The 21369-nt window shown below is 43.4% G+C and overlaps 1 protein-coding gene across 1 annotated transcript in view; it reads right to left on the bottom strand.

The window, feature by feature from the left end:
- Positions 1-15178: 15178 nt before the first annotated feature.
- Positions 15179-21369, bottom strand: part of slc25a43 (solute carrier family 25 member 43) — a 29469-nt gene continuing 23278 nt past the window's right edge. The window contains exons 4-5 of the mRNA XM_059976759.1: positions 21211-21345; positions 15179-16206 (exon numbers count right to left, since the gene is read on the bottom strand). Coding sequence (XP_059832742.1) covers positions 15988-16206; positions 21211-21345 — 354 coding nt within the window. The 3' untranslated portion in view covers positions 15179-15987. The remainder of the gene's footprint in view (positions 16207-21210; positions 21346-21369) is intronic.

The following is a 21369-nucleotide window of genomic DNA, read 5'->3' as shown; positions in this document are numbered from 1 at the left end:
TGCGGAGGGTCACGGACTCAGACAGATCCCACAGGCATGGATTACCTGAAATCCTATACTTGGGTTGTAGACTGGGCAGCTGGAATGTATGTGTTTGTCAGTGGAAAAGGCCAAGGATGGACAGGTTGGTGTGGGAATGGGAATCGGCTTTGAAATGGCCACCAGCTGGAAGCTCATGCTGACCACTGTTGGCAGTTCGGATGCTTCACAAACCGGTCACCTGGTCTACGCTGGTGTCTAAGGGATGCAGAGAAGGCAGGAAGGTAAAGAGGAGGCTGCAAACAGTCAGCCATTTCCACGCAGATGCTGCCTAAACTGAGAACGTTTCAGGTTGATGACCTTCCTGTAAGAAATATTTAAGCTCTTTCTCCACAGCACTGCAACTTATTTCATTTACCTGTTTTGAAAGGTGTTATTAAATTGGCTCCTTGTGGCCTTTCAGGAAGTGGGCTGCAAATGGCAACTATTTTATTATCAGGTTCTTGTGTCAGTCACCTCTGGATCTTTTGCCGCAGCTCTTCCCAGCTTTGAGGACACCTACAGGAAGAAGTGCCTAAAGAGAAGGCAGCATCTGGGACATGCCCTCTTTGGGTTGCTACATTTGGAGAAGAGATACAGGAACCTGAAGACCCACACTCAACATTTTAATAACGATTTCTTCCCCTCTGCTATCATATTCCTAAATGGTCCATGAAACCATGAACACTGCCTATTGCAGAGAACAGTCACGAGGATGTTGCTGGGAGGACCTGAATTACAGGGAAAGTTTAAATAGGTCAGAAATTTGTTCTCCAGAGTGGAGGCAAATGAGGGGAGATTTGATAGTGGTATACAAAATTAATGAAGAGTACAAATTGGGTAAATGTCAGCAGGCGTTTCCCACTAAGTGTGGGTGAGACAGGATTTAGAGGTCAAGGGTTAAGGGTGATAGGTAAAATGTTTAGGGGGAACTTCTTCATTCAGAGGACGGTGGGAGTGTGGATAGCTGGCAGCACAAGTGACAGATGCAGATTCAATTTCAACATTTAAGAGAAATCTGGTTAGGTACATGGATGGGAGGGGTATGGAGTTCAAGTTGATGGGACTAGTTCAGTGTGGACTAGAAGAGCCAAAGGGCCTGTTCCTGTGCTATAATGTTCTATGACTCTACTATGGCCTCATTATTCCTCTTTTGCACTGTATATTTACTTCTGTAACTTATAGTAGTTTTTATGTCTTGCACTATACTGCTACTTCAAAACAACAAATTTCACGACTCTATCGGTGATAGTAAACCCGACTCTGATCCTGTCCGCATGTGACTGAGAAATTGGTTCAGCATTGGCCAAGCCCAATGCAAAAGGTAACTCGAGGAAAGGTTTACCTCAGGGGCATGACAGATTACCGATGGATAGAATGGAGCAAAAAAGTATAGGAAAATGTGCTGGAATAGTTGAATGGAAGATCCTCCAATATCTTAATAATTCCAGATTTGGAATGATTGACAAGTTAATGTCATATGCCTCCTGGTGGACAGTTACAGTACAATATCTGAAGCTACATTTCGGTGCAGGTGATGTGAGTATTTGGTCAGTGGCTACCAAGGAAGGGGTTAAAGTGACGTCTCTGGGGAGCACCTATACCCTTCTTAACTCTACTGCAATGTTTTTGTAACGTTTTGCAAAATCTCATGATGCTTAAGCCAGGTCAGAATTATATACAACAGGAACGAATGAAATTGTCAGGAGCTTGGAACAGCATTTTGGCCAAACTCTTCATCCTGACTGAGTGAACAGACACTCAGTGGCCACTTTATTAGCTACACCTGCTCGTCAATGCAAATATCTCATCAGCCAATCGCATGGCAGCAACCTGATGCATAAAAACATGCAGACATGATCAAGTTTCAGCTCAAACGTCAGAATCGGGAAGAAATGTGATCCAAGTGACTTTGACCGTGGAATGATCGATAGTGTTCACAGACACCAGTCTCTAGAGTTTACAGGAAATGGTGTGAAAAACAAAAAAAATCCAGTGAGTGACAGGTCTGTGGGTGAAAATGCCTTGTTAATGAGAGAGGTCAGAGGAGAACTGGTTCAAGCTGACTGCAACTCAAATAACCCTGCGTTAAAAACAGTGGTGTGAAAAAGAGCATCTCTGAATGCACAAAATGTCATGAAATGGATAGGCTATAGCGGCAGAAAACCTCACTGCGTTCCACTTAATAAACCGGCCACCGAGTGTATTCTGTTTGAGTCCAAGCAGAATATGTTCATAGGAATATTAAACATAATTGTGCAGTTTTGTAGGACAGAAACATTTGACCTGCCTAATCAAGTTTATGTGTCTTTTAGCCTAATTGGGCAATCCACTGTTCTGTCTATTCACAATGTCCTTGAACATTTTTTTCTTATCAAATAGCTTAAGGTACAAAGGACAACACCAATAAAACACTTAAGAGACCAGAACTTTGAAATTTCACCTTCCAGTAGCTGGGGTGTAATGACAGTTGTAAGAATCAAGGACAGTGTTAGTCAGGTGACTTAAGGTAATATATTTCTTACATACTTTCATTTTCAACTCAGATCACTTCCAGGGGTTTGGAAGCAATCTGAATTTTCTGTAGTATCATCAACTTCCAATATCTGGATGTCGGGGATATCATCAATGAAAGCTGCTGACCCCTTGGTTAACGTTAGGGGTCCATTGCATAAGGAAGGTTGGGAATCTCTGCTGAATGCAAGTAGTAGGAGAAGTGATCCATATCTGAATCTTTGCTCACAACCTGCCCATCCGATTGCAGCAACCTTCAATTCCAATAGTCTCAGTAACTCAGCACGTACAGATTATCAGGGCAGATAATTACACAGATCTGTAATACTCAGCAAGAAAATTCCTATTAATTTCATTTTTAAACTGGTGGTCCATTACTCTAATATTCCAGATAGGACAGCATGTTGTACAAGGATAGGTTGAGCAAGGTAGGGCTCTTCTCTTTGGAGCAAAGGTGACTTGAAAGAGGCTTTATAAGCATAGATAGAGTGGACAGCTAGAGACTTTATTCTAGGGCAGAAATGGCCAATAAAAGGAGCATAACTTTAAGATGCTTGGAGGAAAGTATGGTGGGGGGGGGATATCAGAGGTGAAGTATTTACACAGAGAGTGGTGGATGTGTAAAACTCCCTGCCAGGGGTGGTACCTTATTAAGGGCATTTAAGAAACTCTTAGGTAGGAACATGATAACAGAAGAATGCAGGGCTCTGTGGGAGGGAAGGGTTAGATTGATCTTAGAGTGAGTTAAGAGTTCGGCTCAACATCGTGGGATGAATAATCTGTACTGTGCCATACTGTTCTATGTTCTACACTAAACTAACAGGGGAAAGGTCCTGAAATTGTTACATTTCAGGATGCTGAAAGGATTAGAGGGTATGAGTGATTAGGGAGGTTGGACAAAATTGGATAATTTCTTCTAGGGTTTCAGAGACTGGGAAGAGACCTCATAGAAGTTTATACAATTATGAGAGGTGTAGACAGGGTAGACAGTAAGAATATTTTTTCCCCAGGATAAAAATGTCAAATGCTAGAGAACATGCATTTAAGGTGAGTGGCAGAAAATTTGAAGGAGATAGGGGGGTAAGTTCCATTCAAAGTTCAAAGTAAATTTATTATCAAAGTACATATATGTCACCGTGTACAACACAGAGATTCATTTTCCTGTGGGTACACTCAATAAATCGATAGGCTAATAAGCATAACAGAAGCAATGAAACTTCGGTGTTTAACCAGAGTGCAGAACACAACAAACTGTGAAAATACAGAAAGAAAGAAATATAATAATAAATAAATAAGCAATAAATATCGAGAGCATGAAATGAAGGGTCTTTAAGAGTGAGTCCACAGATTGTAGGAATATTTCAATGATGGGGCAGGTGAAATTGAGTAAAGTTATCCCCTTTGGTTCAGCAAGGAATTGAAAGTTGCGGTTTAAAAGTACATTTCTTAGAGGGCAATTTAATGCTGCAGATTGTAGTGAGAGCAATTCAATAGAGATATACTTAAAAGTATATTTAGAAGTATTCTCTAAACATTTCCATGGTTCTCCGGCACCATCGTGACGTCTTTCATACAGAGAGTGGTAGGCTGCTGAGTCAGCGATAGAGGTAGAAGCAGATTAGATTGTGCTTTTAAGAAGCTTTTAGATAGGCCTATGAATATGCAGAAAAGGGAGGGATATGGATCATATAAATTCAGAAAGATTTAATATAATTTGGTATTCTGCCTGGTACAGATATTGTGGGCTGAAGGGCCTTGCTATTCTGTATTCAGGGGGTGTCATATTTGACTGGGTCTTCTAGCCATATTTAATTCAAGATTTGTAACTAATCTTGGGTGGTGCAGTGGAGAAATGTCTCTTACCAAAGCAGGGGTAGGGTACTCCTTCCCTGCACTAGCCTGGAGTTCACCCTTGGGCATGGTATAACATCTGCTTAGCCACCCGGTCAGGGTCACATGAAACCGTGGGAGCAGGTGGTGGATGGTCGTATGAGCAGTCGGTGCATATCTCAGGCCCTGGTTATGCCACCACTGATTCCAAGCAGACAATCTCTAAAGAGTATTGATAACGGCTGGGGTGATCGGTCTTGTATAGACACGGTCCAGAAGAAGGCAGTGGCAAACCACTTCTGTAGAAAAATTTGTCAGGAACAACCATGGTCATGAGGCAAATGATCACCTACATCATACAGCCCTGGCACATAATGATTAATGATGTAACAATCTGACTATAAAGAAATATGAAACAAGTTGGTAGCCTTTTTCTCTAGAAAAGGATGGACCAAGAGATGGCTTGATGGAAGTCTTTATGATAGGATAAGAAGATGTTTCAACATCCAGGAAGAAAATTAGTGGTCGTAACATTTAGTAACTATAAAATCCAAAGGAGGATTCAGTCAGAATGGTCCAAACATGGGGCACCCAGGGCTGAGGCAATCAGCCACAATGCACTTATATCATAAGCCCATAAGACACAGGACAGAATGGGTCATTTGAACCATCGAGTCTGCTCCACCATTTGTTCATGGCTGATTTACCTTCCCTCTCAAGGCCACTCTCCTGCCTTCTCCACTTAACCTTTGATGCCCTTACTAATTAATCAACCTTGGCTTTAAGTATACCCAATGACTTGGCTTCCACAGCCAATATCTGGCAATGAATTCCATCAATTCACCAACTTCTGGCTAAAAAAATTTGTCCTCTTCTCTGTTCTAAATAGACGTCCTTTTATTCTGAGGCCATGTTCTCTATTCCTAGACTCTCCCAATTCAATAGGTTGATAGGTACATTCATCGTCAGAGGAATATATACAGTATACGTCCTGAATTCTTTTTCTTCACAAACATCCATGAAAACAGAGGAGTGCCCAAAAGAAAGAATGACAGTTAAAGTTAGAACCCCCAAACATTATGGAAACATCACCTCTACTTTCAATATTTGTTACATTTCAAAGAGACCCTTTTTAAGGAGCTGCCGGATAGGTAAAGTAAGAAATGAATGACAGGATACATTGAGAAGGTGAAATGAATCAATCAGAGAGGGGATCTTTGTTCAGCATCAACTCCAACATATTCCTGGTGGGCTGAATGGCCTGGCTGTAAAATTGTGTGATAGATTCTAATAGATTCACCTTTGGTTTCAGTAGCAGCATGACCATGGACATGAAATACTAGATAAAATGTTGTGGACTTCAATCCTCATGGATCAGAACCATCATCATCATCATCATCAAATTCACATAGTTGATCTTAATACTTTGCTCTACCACATTAAAGCAAATTGCATTCCTTGATTAGTTTGCTTAGTAGCCAGACAGAATGGCCACTATAAACCATTCTACTTGGGAACATCTTGAGTTCAGTACCATTTCCTTTCATTTCTGATGCCCAAAATACGTTCCATTTTGGTGGAAATGAGGATTGAACTCAAGTGCAGAGAAACTGACTGCTGATAATATCCCTAGAATCCACTTCCATGCTGGAAGAAACTCATGACTTGAGGCAAAGAGATGGAGGCATTGATCCAGTTATATGAGTCAGCATCTCTATCCTATGCTCAGTTCCAGTTCTTCACGTCTGGGCCCCAGTTTAATTAAACCATGATAGATCTGCAACATCCCATAATCCATCAGTCCAATTATACGACCACAAGGCGTAGGAGCAGACTGTTGATTCGGCTCCACCATTCCTTCATGGCTGGTTTATTGTTCATCTCTGTCCCATTCTCCTGCCCTCTGTGTAACTTTGAATGTCCTTACTAATCAAGACCCACACCACCAGGCTCAGAAACACTCATTACCCCTCAACCATCAGGCTCCTGAGCCAGCCTGGATAACTTCACTCACCTCAACACTGAATCGATTCCGCTACCTATGGACTCACTTTCAAGGACTCTACAACTCATGTCCTTGATATATATGTATATTAATTAATTATTTTGTTCTTTTTCCTTTTTGATATTTGCACAATTTGTCGGCTTTCGGCACATTAGTTGTCTGTCTGTCTTTGTATGCGGGTTTTCACTGATCCTATCATTTTCTTTGTACTTACTGTGAATGCCCACAAGAAAATAAATCTCAGGTGACATATATCGTGACATAAATGTACTTTAAGTTTTAATATGTCACCATATACAACCCTGAGATTCATTTTCTTGCAGGCATACTCAATAAATCTGTAGAATAATGACCATAACAGAATCAATGAAAGAGCACCCAACTTGGGCGTCCAACCAATGTGCAAAAGACAATAGAAAAATAGAAAACCTACAGCACAATACAGGTCCTTCAGCCCAGAATGTTGTGCCGAACATGTACTTACCTTAGAACTACCTAGGCTTACCCATAGCCTTCTATTTTACTAAGCTCCATGTAACCTATCCAGGAGCCTCTTAAAAAACCCTATCATATCTGCCTCCACCACTGTCACCAGCGCCCATTCCACGCACTCTCTACTCTCTGTGTAAAAACTTACCCCTGACGTCTCCTCTGTACCTACTTCCAAGCACCTTAAAACTGTGCTCTCTCGTGCTAGCCATTTCAGCCCTGGAAAAAAGCCTCTGACTATCCACATGATCAATGCTTCGCATTACCTTGTACACCTCTATCAGGTCACCTCTCATCCTCCATCGCTCCAAGAAGAAAAGGCCAAGTTCCTCAACCTATTCTCATAAGGCATGCTCCCCAATCCAGGCAACATCCTTGTAAACCTCTTCTGCACCCTTTCTATGTTTTCCATGTCCTTCCTATAGTGAAGCGACCAGAACTGAGCACAGTACTCCAAGTGAGGTCTGATCAGGGTCCTATATAGCTGCAGCATTACCTCTCGGCTCTTAAACTCAATCCACAATTGATGAAGGCCAATGCACCGTATGCCTTCTTAACCACAGTCAACCTGCGTAGCAGCTTTGGGCGTCCTACGGACTTGGACCCCAAGATCCCTCTGATCCTCCACACCGCCAAGAGTCTTACCATTAATGCTATATTCTGCCATTATATTTAACCTACCAAAATGAACCACCTCACGCTTATCTAGGTTGAACTCCATCTGCCACTTCTCAGCCCAGTTTTGCATCCTATCAATGTCCCGCTGTAACCTCTGACAGCCCTCCACACTACCCACAACACGCCCAACCTTTGTGTCATCAGTAAATTTACTAAACCATCTCTCCACTTCCTCATCCAGGTCATTTATAAAAATCACGATGAGAAGGGTCCCAGAACAGTTCCCTGAAGCGCATTACTACTCACTGGCCTCCATGCAGAATATGACCCGTCTACAATCACTCTTTGCCTTCTGTGGGCAAGCCAGTTCTGGATCCACAAAGCAAGGTCCCCTTGGATCCCATGCCTCCTTACTTTCTTAATAAGCCTTGTATGGAGTACCTTATCAAATGCCTTGCTGAAATCCATATACACTATATATATATACTATATATATATATACACTATATATATACACTATATACTGTGTAAATACAAAAAGAAAGAAATAATAATTATAAATACATAAGCAATAAATATTGAGAACATGAGATGAAGAGTCCTTGAAAGTAAGTCTCTAGTTTGTGGGAACTGTTCAGTGTTGGGGTGAATGAAGTTATCTCCTTTGGTTCAAGAGCCTGATGGTTGAGAGGTAGTTACTGTTCCTGAACTTGGTGGTGTAAGTCTGGAGGCAGCAGCGAGGAGGGAGCATGTCCTGGGTGGTAAAGGTCCCTGCCGATGGATACTGCTTACCTGTAACAGCGTATTGTGTAGATGTGCTCAGTGATGGGGAGGAATTTACCCGTGATGGACTGGGCTGTATCCAAACAAGAGAAAATCTGCAGATGCTGGAAATCCAAGCAACACACACAAAATGCTGGAGGAACTCAGCAGGCCAGGCAGCATCTGTGGAAGAGAAAAGTACATTTGACATTTTGGACTGAGACCCTTTCTACTACATTTTGTAGGATTTTTCATTCAAGGTCAATGGTGTTTTCATATCCGGCTGTGATGCAACCTGTCGATATACTCACCTAGACTCCTTCTTCGGGTGGGACTCATTTCCACCTCGCCACTCTTTCATTGTAGAGGGCATTTATTTAAGGAGAGAGGGAAAGGTTTAAAGGGAATGGGAAGGGTAGTTTTTTCCCCACATACAGAGAGTAGTGGGTACATATTTTTTTACTTTTCTTTTTTTTCTTTCCACTCTTTTCTATAAGTGTATACCTCAGATAAATACTTTGTGGAGATTTGTGATATATATGATATATATGTACAATGTCTGTGTAAAGAGGGTTTCTTCTTTTTTGTTAACTAGCAGGAATGCTAATTTACTGATAACGAGAATGGTATTCCTTTGTAAACCAAATGGGGATTAATGTTCTTTCTTCTGAGTCTGTAAGCTTTTGTTGACGGGCTTTTGGGCAGATCGGCGCGAGGGGGTCGAGAGAGAGGACGCAATGCTCTAAGCTGGGCGAGGATCGGACCCCAAAGGGGGGTCTGAGGCCGGGAGATTCTCCGAGGGGGGGGGGATGAAGCTAGATGTGCTCGGTTGACCACTCGGAGGGTCCTGAGCTGTTTGGAGAGTCCGAGGAGTTCGGAGGGTCCTGAGCTGCGAGTCGAGGAGTTCGGAGGGGATCGAATGGTGGCCAGAAGACTTCAGAAATTGAGCTCCAACGGTTGTGCACGAAGTGGTTTGGACTTTGATAAGTTTGGCGCCTTTTCTTTAATTTTCTCTTCATATATACTGTATTGTTATTGATCACTTAGTTATAGTAACCTTTATAAATTGTACTCATTTAATCGCATATGGTGTACTGTCTGTTTTTGGGCGAGGCGGGGACATCACACAGCATCCACACCAGCTGATTACCCAGTTTGGCGGGGCCGAAGGCTGCTCCCCCTAGACGAAATGAGCTGAGCGAGCCTGAGGCAACCAAGGGGGTTACATCTGAAATACATCTTATGGAAATGTTTGTTTGATGATAAACTTTAATAAAAAAAATAAATGACAACAAAAAGGAATGTGGTGGTTGAGGCTGGTGGACAAGGACATGAATGTGCAGAGAATGGACAAATTGGATCATGGGCAGGCAGAAGGCTTTAGTTTAATTTGGCTCCATTAGCTTAACTGGTTTGGGACAACATCCTAGGCCAAAGGGGTTGTTCCTGTGCCGTGTTGTTCTAGTTTGTATTGCTGCTGAGGTGAAACCCTAAGAGAGTGAGTGAGAGAGAGAAATTGACTTTCAACTCGCGAGAGAGCATAGGCCGTCAACTATTTGTTGTTGATGTTTCTGTAGGTGGCAATTTCTTTTTTTTACGAGGTCGAGTTGCTAGCTCAACGCTCAACCCAGCACGGATGGGAAGCGTGCATGGGAGCCGGCTGGATTCTGCCCCGAAGTCCAGCGCTGATTTCACCACACCACCAGCTGGTAACTCCATTCCTAATAGTGCTGTCAGATTTTCTTCACCAGAAATACTGCAGCTGTTCAAGGTGACTTGTCCTCTTCCATTCAAGGTGGGCATTAAATACTGTGCTTGATGATAAAAAAAATGGCAATCTATGCAGGAGGGAGGGGTTAGATTGATATTAGAGTAGGTTAAAAGGTTGGCACAACATCATGGGCCAAAGGTCCTGTCCTGTGCTGTAGTGGTCTATGTTCTATGTTCTTGTCTGCGAGGCCTGCATTCTGTTAGTGACTAAGAAAGGTCCCTCAGCTCCTTATATAATCACAGGAGTTTAGAAGAAAGAGGGCAGATCTGATTGAAACCTGTCGAATATTGAAAGGCCGAGATAGAGTGGATTATGAAGAAGATGTTTCCTGCAGTGGGGGAGTCTTGGACAAGAGGGCACAGCCTCAGAGTAGAGGGGCATCCCTTTAGAACAGAGATGAGGAGGAATTTCTTTAGCTGGAGGTGGTGACACTGTGGAATTCATATATGGTTGTGGAGGCCAAATGATTTGGTATATTTAAAGCAGAGGTTGAGAGGGATAATAAATCAGCCCTGATGGAATTCTGGAGCAGACTTGATGGGCCAAATGGCCCAATTCTACTCCTATACCTTATGGAAATGTACATAATCCCTTACCACAAACTGTTCGAGTTTTGATGAGAAGAAAGAAAAGCCCTGTGAAGTAAAAGAAAGCTGCAAAAGTGAAGTGAAGTGTTAAAAGTGGGGGCGACACAGTAGCATATTGGCTAACATAATGTTATTACAGGGCCAGCTATAAGGTTAGGGTTCGATTGCCGCTGCTGTCTGAAAGGAGTTAGTACATTCTCCCCATGACTGTGTAAGCTTTCTCCGGCTGCTCTGGGTCCACCCTCCCGCCCACACATTCCAAAGTGTGGACTACAGACGAAGGTAAAAAAGCGCAAGGAGAAGGAGAAACACTGCATGCAATGGCAGCCAAACTATTGAAATGGTAAGTGCACAGGAATGGAAAAAGCTGTAGTAGGTTGTAAACTTAGCCACTCCATCATGACACTAATCTCAGCACCATCAGGACATCTTCAAAAGGCAGTGCCTCAAGAAGGTGGCATCTGCCGTTTAGAAACCTCACCGTCCAAACCACGTCCTCTTCTCATTACTACCATCAGAGAGGAGGTACGGGAGATGGAAGACACACACTGAGCGTTTCCAGAACTTCTCCCTCTCTGACATCAGATATTTCTGAATGGTCCGTGAACTATTTTTGCTTTTTTTTTTAAAAACACTTTTAATTAATTTTGAAATATTATATATGTATATGTTGATTGTAATATATTTTATACATTGCACTGTACTGCTGCCACAAAAGAACAGATTTCACCACATACGTCAGTAGTAATAAACCTGATCTAATTCAGATTCTAACACAAGGAAATCTGCAGCTGCTGGAAATTCAAACAACAACACACACAAAATGCTGGTGGAACACAGGCAGCATCTATAGGAGAAGCACTGTCGACGTTTTGGGCCGAGACCCTTCGTCAGGACAGATTCTAATTCAGATTCTGATGCTTATATCGTGCGTCTCAGATTCCGAGGGGTCCTCTCATTTTCAGATTAACCCTTCGCTGTTAGTTTCCTGCAGCTAATTTTAAGTAGCTTTCTGGATAACTCTTCACGATGCTAATTGGTTGTTATTCAGCCATTCGGCTCATCGAGTCTGCTCTGTCTTTCCATTATGGCTGAATTATTATCCCTTATATGTACAAATACTTTAACTGTCAATTGTCAATTTTGCATAAACATAGAAAGTCAGATTATAGCTTCTGAAGGAGTAAACAGAATTAGATTTTGGACTGAAGTTGAAGAAAAAAAAACTTTTCTAGTGACTCGTAGAGAAGTTCAAATTTCAAATTTTTAATGCTTGTTTTGGCTTCACTTCACTTTTTAATTCGATTTAAATAGCAAGTTTGAAAAGAAGGACCAAGATAAGAAGCAACAGTATTAAATGGCCATTTTGAATAGCAAGCAAGAGTTGGCGCTGAAGGAGAAACAGCGGGAAATGGTCGCAAAGATGTTTTACAGAAAGTAATATTGTTAACCACTTCAGTCATTGCTTTAATATGAAAAATCAAAATAAACTTCTTGGATATATACTCACTGAATGGTCTTCTGTTGCAGTGGCCCATCCACTTCAAAGTCTGGCCTGTTGTACATTCAGAGATGCTCTTCTGCACAACACTGTTGTAATGCGTGGTTATTTGAGTTACTGTCACCTTCCCGTCAGCTTGAACCAGTCTGACCTTTCTTGTGAACAAGGCATCTTTGCCCACAGATCTGCCACTCACTGGATGTTTTCCGCACCATTCTCTGTAAACTCTAGAGCGTGCTGTGTGTGAAAATCCCAGGGGATCAGCAGTTTCTGAGATACTCAAACCACCCCGTCTGGCACCAACAATCATTCCACAATCAAAGTCACTTGGATCACATTTCTTCCCCATTCTGATGTTTGGTCTGAACCTCTTGACCAGGTTTGCATGCTTTTCTGCATCGAGTTGCAGACACCATGATTGGCTGGTTAGATATTTGCATTAACAAGCAGGTATAGAGATGTATTAAATAAAGAGGCCACCAAGTGTATGTTCCTTGTCGTGGTTTAGAGGCTTGTGTGTCTCAGTGACCCGGAGAGCTATGTTGGCTTTATGTTTTGGCTCTTGGTAGGGTCACCTATACCAAACATGTCACAGGGTAGAAGCCAGACTAAGAGTGGTCCACCGGCCCTCTGGGTTTAGGGGTTCAGCTCAGGGCCAACATAAGTGTTACAAAAACAGCAATGAAGAATCCTCCTACAACTGAGTGTGACAATATTCCTGTTTCTCCACCCAGGATTTGCATGACCGACAGCAGTGAAAACCGTGAGGAAGCTACTGACACTCCCAGCGCTGCCTGAAAGGAGTTGGTATGCTCTCCACATACCATGTGGATTTCCCCTGGTGCTCCGGTTTCCTCCCACAGTCCAAAGACATGCTGTTTGGTAGGTTAATCGGTCCTTGTAAATTGTCCTGTGATTGGACCAGGGTTAAATTGGGGGATTGCTGGGCTGTGAGGCTCGAAGGACTGGAAGGCCCGTTCCGCAGGGTATCACAATAAATACATAACAATGAAGGAAGCCCTGAGCACCGCCAGAGGTCGAAGACCATCATTGCTGCCCTCAATGCCAGCGGCATCATTGGCAGTAAATGAGTGAGTGTCTGCTATTACAACAATTTTTACAAATTAAAAATAAAATATCCTTGACCCTTTGGCAAATAGGTAAACTCCCAAGACAGCTTTTGCACTCCGCAGAAAGCTGCCATTCCCCAATAACCAAAGCAGGAGGAAAAATGCTGGCACTCGGGCAGGTCAGTCTGAAGTAAACTGCAAGGACCATAGAAGGAAAACTAAAGTTTCACACAACGGCATTTTGTTGGCTGGATTCACCCACCATGTGATCACCAGTGGAAGAAATCCAACAATCCCGTCAGAGTCACATTCGGAATGCCAGCTTACGTTCACACTCGGACTGACACTTGTAACCCTGATGCTTAGGCAATCACACAAGTAGGGGTGGTGGAGAAAGATCACAAATATATCAGTAACTGTTCTGGGATGTCACAGTCTGGTCAATTTATAGATGTGTTGTTGAAGCACTTATTAGATATAGCAACAAGTATTTTAGTCATCTTTAAAAGTTTATTATACATAATAATTTAAACAATCATAAAAACATGAGATGATCAGAAGAATTTCTATCTTTAGCCACATCGGGCATAAAGATTGTATAGAGTTCAAGTGTAAAACTGAATAAATTTGTTACCCATTTCAGCGTCTGTTACAGTACTACGTCTTGGAAAAGGTGAACTACTGAAAGGAAATCAGTGTATACCAGCAAATCATTTGTAACTTCGGTTTTACTAGTCCTTCCTTCCTGTGCTGGGAGTTTTGTTTGAATAGTAAAACAAGACAAGGAAGAAAGGCCAAAGTTAACCTTTCTAATTCATGCAAAGAAGTAAATGATCTGTAACTTGATAAGTATCCACACCAGGATTTGCTCCCGTTCATTATGTTTTTTTTTGCACTTTACTCATTACCCTTCACCAACAGCATCTCAAAACACAGCAGCTTCCATACGTTAAATATGTCGATAGCTTTCAGCTCTAAAGACACCAACCCTCTCATCCCTTCAGTGACTAAGTCCTTGCTGATATTTAGTGCTGCACGAGCAGCAGTTTCCTCCAAACCCTGCACCCCCACCCAAGAACCTTTTCTCCATCTGCCACTGTTAAAACGCTCTCTTTGACTAGCTGCCTAAATATTACCCGAAGAGCCTTACGTTGAGATTTATTCTGATAACATTCCCATGAAGTATCCTGGGCAGTTTTGCTACCAAGAGAAAAAGGCTGCTAATAAGTATGTGGCTGTGATTTTAATAAACGTGTTAGAAATCAGGTTTATTTTTATGTAGAGTCATAAGGTGGATTCTGATATGCAATTAACTACTAAAATATAATCACCTCAGATGTTGACGTCATTGTGTCACCATACAGCTTTGCTAATTCTAACTATAATTCTAACTTCTTGTTTTTCTCACAGAATTCAGAACACAGTCGATAACGTTCTACACTATATGTTGAGATTCATCATGCCCATTCCTCATCACTCTCTTTGGTGAAGGCATTCATCTTCCCCTTAGATCTTTGGTTCTTTTTGTTAAGAAAAAGGCTCAATATAAAATGTAAGTTTTTAATCAAAGCTTTAAAAATAATTTCCCTGTTATCTTGCCCCAGATGCCACTGCCACAATGCCATTGCTCCACATTGCCCGGACATATTAACAGGGGAGGCTGATGTCACTGAACTCATCATGAAAACGAGCAGCATATCACTTGTGCGTTGGGAATCCAGTTCATTGTAGGAAGAGCTTTCAAAGTTTCAGACTTTAGGATGTTTTATGCCCCTGCTCTTTCAGATTTTTTTACGACGTGGAAGATTGTAACATAGGAACAGCCAGTTGCTGTTCTCCCGCTCTCATTGTTGCAGGAGCCACCTCTCTCTTTCCCTCGATGGTGAGAGGGAGCTCGTCTGAGATGCCCCAGTGCTGGGTAGTTTCGACGGACTCTGGATTAAGATCTCTTTTGGGGGCTTTGCCATTGCTTGCATGGTGGGGGTTGGGGAGATCAGTGAGTAGGTGTGAGTAGGGGTGGGGAGGGTTGATACTTTTGGTGCTGCTACTGCAAAGGGTGGGGGAGAGGGTGTTTTGGGGCTTCAATGTTCTATCATTCATTCTATGGGGCCTCTTGTTTCGTGGATGTCTGTGTAAAGTACAAATTTCAGGTTTTACACTGTAAACATTCTCCGATATTAAATGGAACCTAAATGAGCGTCTTGGATGAGGAAGTGAAAGAATGGGTTAGTAAGTTTTCAGATAACATGAAGGAGCTCTGTATAGTGTGGAGGGTTGTTGTGGGGTGCAATGGGACATTAACAAAATGCAGAGTTCGGCTGAGAAGTGGCAGATGGAGTTCAGCCCAGACAAGTGTGGAGCAAATCATTTTGGAAAGTCGAATTTGAAGTTAGAATACAGGAGTAATGGGGGCATTTTTGGCAGTGTGGAGGAACAGAGGGATCTTGGGTTGGTGTTTAGGGGCATTTTAGAAATTTTAGAAAGGCACATGTGTGATAGAAGGATGGAGGCTATGTAGGAGGGGAAGGGTTAGATTGATCTTAGAGTAGGTTAAGTGGTCAGCACAACATTGTGGGCCGAAGGGCCTGTACTGTGCTGCAATGTTCTATGCCCTAATGTAACTACAGGGAGAGTTCACCTCAATAGGCAATTCACCTCAGTCAGCATTATCACTTTCACCTCTGCTTTGAATTCATCAATGTTCAGTGCAGCATGAGCAGGACCAGCTGTCTGGAGAGGAAGGTTCTTTCTGACCAGCCAGTCGCAGTCTGTGCTTGAGGATTACAAGGCTCCTGTAATATGGATCCCTTCGTTCTGGTGTCTCATCCCCACCACTTGTTGCCGAGTCTGGATCGGTCAGTCTCGAAGCTCTTCCCCCTGATCAACCTCTTCAGTTCCTGGAGCTCATCAGCCCTCAAGCTCTGGTCCACTCCAGGGCTGAGCCGATAGCTTAGAGGTGACACGATGTAGCCATTCTTGTACAGGCAAGCCCGCTTACAGAATTCAAACGTGCTAAACATCAAGCCATAGTATGGGACAATCTGAAAGTTAAGTCAGAGCAGTGGTTACATCAGGCAGACAAAAAGGCAAATCATTAAAGATGAACATGAGAGCTTCTTCCAACAAGTGTATTTGAGACTCAAATATTATATACACTCTGTCCAGGAAGAATATAAAGAAATGGGAGTGGCATGGTAGCTTAGCAGTTAATGCAACAGTATTACAGCGCTAGTGACCTAGGTTGAGTTCCGCGACTGTCAGTTCTCCCCGTGACCGCGTGGGTTTCCTTCAGCTGGTCTGTCTACCCCCACATTCCAAAGACGTACGGACTAGTTGGTTAATTGGTCACACGGGTGCAACTGAGCAGTGCACGTCTCTCGAACTAAAAAATAAAGAAAAGTCAACCTGCACTGAGAGATGAGAGAGGGGAGTTGCTGTTCTCAGAACAACATTGGGATGATAGAGAGGTATCACGCAGAGATAATACAAACAAAGTCTTTGATCCCAACTGCTGTTGCCCCGGTGTGATTTTGTGAATATTATCATCAAAACAGCCAGCACAACTTTCAGCTGATTCCTGGGCACGGCCCTGTGGGTTACCCTAGGTGCTGCTCAGGCTGAACTAACCATGGTAGAGCACAACACAGACTCCAGAGATCCTGCAGATGCTGGAAATCTCGAGTAACAACAACAGAAGAGGCATTGGTTAGACCACATTTGGAGCATTGTGAGCCACTTTGGGACCCTTATCTATGTAAAAATGTCCTGGCATTGGAGAGGGTCCAGAGGAAGTTTACAGGAACGATCCTGGAATGTAAAGATTAACGTATGAGGAGCATTTGATGTCTCTGGACCTGTACTCACTGACATTCACAAGAATGGGGGGAAGGGAAGCTCATTAAAACCCAATGGATATTGAAAGACTTGTATAGAGTGGAATTGGGGAGGATATTTCCAATAACAGGAGAGTCTACGACCAGAGGGGCCACAGACTCAGAATAGTAGGACATCTACAAAGATGAGGAGGGATTTCTTCAGCCAGAGGGTGGTGAATCTGCGGAATTCATTGTCACGGACGACTGTGGAGAACAAGTCATTGGGTATATTTAAAGTGGAGCTGGATAGGTACTTAATTAGTCAGGGCGTCAAAGATTACAGGAAGAAACAGGAGAATGGGGTTGAAAGGGAAAATAAATTAGCCATGATTGAATGGCAGAGCAGACATAATGGGTTGAATGGCCCAATTCTTCTGGTTGCCAGAAACAGACAGAACCTCCAGCTAAGATTAGAACTTTGATAAAAGATAATAATGGTTAGGACATCAGGATGATAAATCGAATTATCCTATTCTGGGGCTTTTGCTATGAAGTTGTTTGTGCAGCTCACAGCCCCCTTGCCCCTCGATGAGGCTGTGCACCTTAATGGAAGGAGTAAAGGGGGAAATGGGGTTGGGCACAGTCATCGGGAACTTGATAGGCGATTCGAGATTGCTTAATGCCATTTCCAGTACACAAGAATGAAATAATTGTTGCTCCAGATCCAATATAGCACAAGATAAAGAACACAAGAATGAAAAAGCACAATAAATACCAACTTTCACCCACATGGCCAGTCACACCCACACTGGCCAGTTACACCCACACTGGCCAATTACACCCACACTGGCCAATTACACCCACACTGGCCAATTACACCCACGTGGCCAATTAACCTACCAACCCGTACATCGGACTGTGGGAGGAACCCGGAGCACCCAGAGGAAACCCACGCGGTCACGGGGAGAACGTACAAACTCCCAACAGACAGAACTTCAGTCTCTCTGCTGTAATACCCTTACTCTAACTGCTACATGTGTTGGAGAACATCAGAAGGCGCTGAGAGGGGTGTTATGAAACACAACAGTGAGATGTTAAGGCAGGCGATGAAAAACTCAGGCGTGTGGTAGGTTTTAAACAGTTGTTAAGGAAGAAAGAGGTGGATGAATTGCGAAGATTTAAAGGCAAGAGCCAATCTGTGTGACGCCAGGAGGTAGTAGCTAACAGCCCAATCTTATCTCTGCTGACAATGGCACTACTGTACAGCACTTACAGCCTCTTTGTGAAGAAGAACCATCTTCTTGAGCTAATGCAGTCTATGTACTGTCTGTGTAACTGTGATTCAACAGAGTGGCTTTGTGGTTTACTGGGCTGCTTCACAGAGCAGTTCAAACCAACCACATTGTGTAGATCTGGAGTCAGAGGCCAAATTGGACAAGGCTTTCAGACATTTTTCCCTGTCAGATATTCGTTGGTATTTTACAACAATCTGAAGCTTCCATCATCTCCGTTACCCACATGAGTGTTTTTATTCTGGATCAGAGTCATGGATCTCTACAGCACAGCAGGCCCTTCAGCCCATCTAGTCCATGCCAAACTGTTATCCTGCCTACCCCCATCGATCTGCACCTGGACCATAGCCCTCCACACACCTCCCACCCATATACTTTTCCAAACTCCTCTTAACTGTTACAACAGAAGCCGCATCCATTACTTCCTCTGGCAGCTCACCCACACTCATACCACCAGTAGTGAAGAAGTTCTCCTTAAATATTTCACCTTTCACCCTTAACCTATGATCTCTAGTCTCATCCAACCTTAGAGGAAAAAAACTGCTAGTATTGACCCTATCTATAACCTTCACAATTAATTAACCTTTAATTAGATAGCTAATTAGTAGGTCTAGTTGATTAACAGAACTAATCTTTCCTGTCTGATAGTGGTTGGACTTGTACTTATGTTTGTAGGTGATGTGGACAGGATTAGCTTGACTACCATCCTATAGTTTCCTGACAAACTGAACAATATCAAATCGCTTTTCTGTCTATTGATCAGTTGTTCCTTCAAAAGCTTCTCCCCTGGACACCCCCCCCCCCCGGCAATTAATCTGATCAACCATTCAAGATAGCCCCATCCCACCCCTTCTATCTATTAGCTCATTCACTGCTCTGTAAACACTTCAAACCACTTTCCATAATGCTTGTAAATTCATGCTGGTGATTCAAGATTACACAAATGTAAAGGGGAACGAAATCATTGTTACTCCAGATCTGATGTAGCACAAAACAACCCCGTTAATAAAAGCAAACACGAGGAAAGCTGCAGATGCTGGAAATTCAAACAACACACACAAAATGCTGGTGGAACACAGCAGGCCAGGCAGCATCGATAGGGAGAAGCGCTGTCGACATTTCGGGCTGAGACCCTTCGTCAGGACTACCGAAAGGAAAGATAGTAAGAGATTTGAAAGTCGTGTGGGGAGGGGGAAATGCAAAATGACAGGAGAAGACCGGAGGAGGTGGGGTGAAGCTAAGAGCTGGAAAGGTGATTGGCGAAAGTGATACAGAGCTGGCTCAACTCTGCTCTCAAACGCATCTCTCCCATTTCCCGCACATCTGCCCTCACCCCATCCACCTGCCACCCCACTTGGGGTAGGGTTCCCCTTGTCCTTACCTACCACCCCACCAGCCTCCAGGTCCAACATATAATTCTCCGTAACTTCTGCCACCTCCAACGGGATCCCACTACCAAGCACATCTTTCCCTCCCCCCCTTCTGCTTTTCACTGGGATCGCTCCCTACGCAACTCCACTTGTCCATTCATCCCCCCCATCCCTTCCCACCGATCTCCCTCCTGGCACTTATCCTTGCAAGCGGAACAAGTGCTACACCTGCCCTTACACTTCCTCCCTCACCACCATTCAGGGCCCCAGAGAGTCCTTCCAGGTGAGGCGACACTTCACCTGTGAGTCGGCTGGTGTGGTATACTGCGTCCAGTGCTCCCGGTGTGGCCTTTTATATATTGGTGAGACCCGACGCAGACTGGGAGACCGTTTCGCTGAACACCTACGCTCAGTGCGCCAGAGAAAGCAGGATCTCCCAGGGGCCACACATTTTAATTCCACGTCCCATTCCCATTCTGATATGTCTATCCATGGCCTCCTCTACTGTCAGAATGAATCCAAACTCAGGTTGGAGGAACAACACCTTATATACCGGCTGGGTAGCCTCCAACCTGATGGCGTGAACATTGACTTCTCTAACTTCCGTTAATGCCCCTCCTCCCCTTCTTACCCCATCCCTGACATATTTAGTTGTTTGCCTGATCTCCATCTCCCTCTGGTGCTTCCCCCCACTTCCTTTCTTTCTCCCGAGGCCTCCCGTCCCATGATCCTTTCCCTTCTCCAGCTCTGTATCACTTTCGCCAATCACCTTTCCAGCTCTCAGCTTCATCCCACCCCCTCCGGTCTTCTCCCATCATTTCTCATTTCCCCCTCCCACACTACTTTCAAATCTTACTATCTTTCCTTTCAGTTAGTCCTGACGAAGGGTCTCAGCCCGAAACGTCGACAGCGCTTCTCCCTATAGATGCTGCCTGGCCTGCTGTGTCCCACCAGCATTTTGTGTGTGTCGCAATAATAAAAGAGCACAATAATAAAAACACAGTAAATAAAAATATGTAAGAAAGCTTATATACCTAGATTGATTGTATGTCCATGAAGTGGCACCAGGCACAGAAGTGTCTGTACATATGGTGACCCCGACAGGAAGGGATAAGGTAGTGGTGGTGAGCTGTGTTAGTGGGTGGAGGTGTCGATCAGCATTACTGCTTGGGGAAAGTAACTGTTTTTGAGTCTGGTGGTCCTGAAACGGATGCTATGTAGCCTCCTCCCTAATGGGGGTGGGGCAAACAGTCCATGAGCAGGGAGGGTGGAATCTGTTATGATATTTATGTATTTAAGCACATTTTATTTCAAATATGTACATCTAACTTTAATTTTATATAATTCTTTATTCGCTATAATTGTTGAATGATGTTGGTTTTGCTGCATGTCGTGCCCTGACCAACACACCACAGCAAATTCCTAATCCATGCAAATGTATAAATGTATATGGTGAATAAAGCTGATTCTTGAATCATCTCCAGTGTTTGAATGCACAGCAGAATCAACACATCTCTTCAGTGCTGTGTCCACCTGACAACTACTGGCTTTATAGGGGCTCGGATTACCTTTAGTAGATTGGCAGGCAGGCCGTTCCACAGACTCAGAAAACCCTTTATCTTCACAATTTGCTTGAAACAGTCGATGATACTGGTAAAATGAACATCAACGCCACCGCAGTGTGGGAGCAGCGGACTTTGTGCCTACAACAGACAATGAAAGAGACA

This window comes from Hypanus sabinus, chromosome 8, assembly GCF_030144855.1.
Source record: "Hypanus sabinus isolate sHypSab1 chromosome 8, sHypSab1.hap1, whole genome shotgun sequence".
NCBI lineage: Eukaryota > Metazoa > Chordata > Chondrichthyes > Myliobatiformes > Dasyatidae > Hypanus > Hypanus sabinus.
Note: the sequence above shows the minus strand (reverse complement) of the source record. Positions and strands in the feature narration are given on the sequence as shown.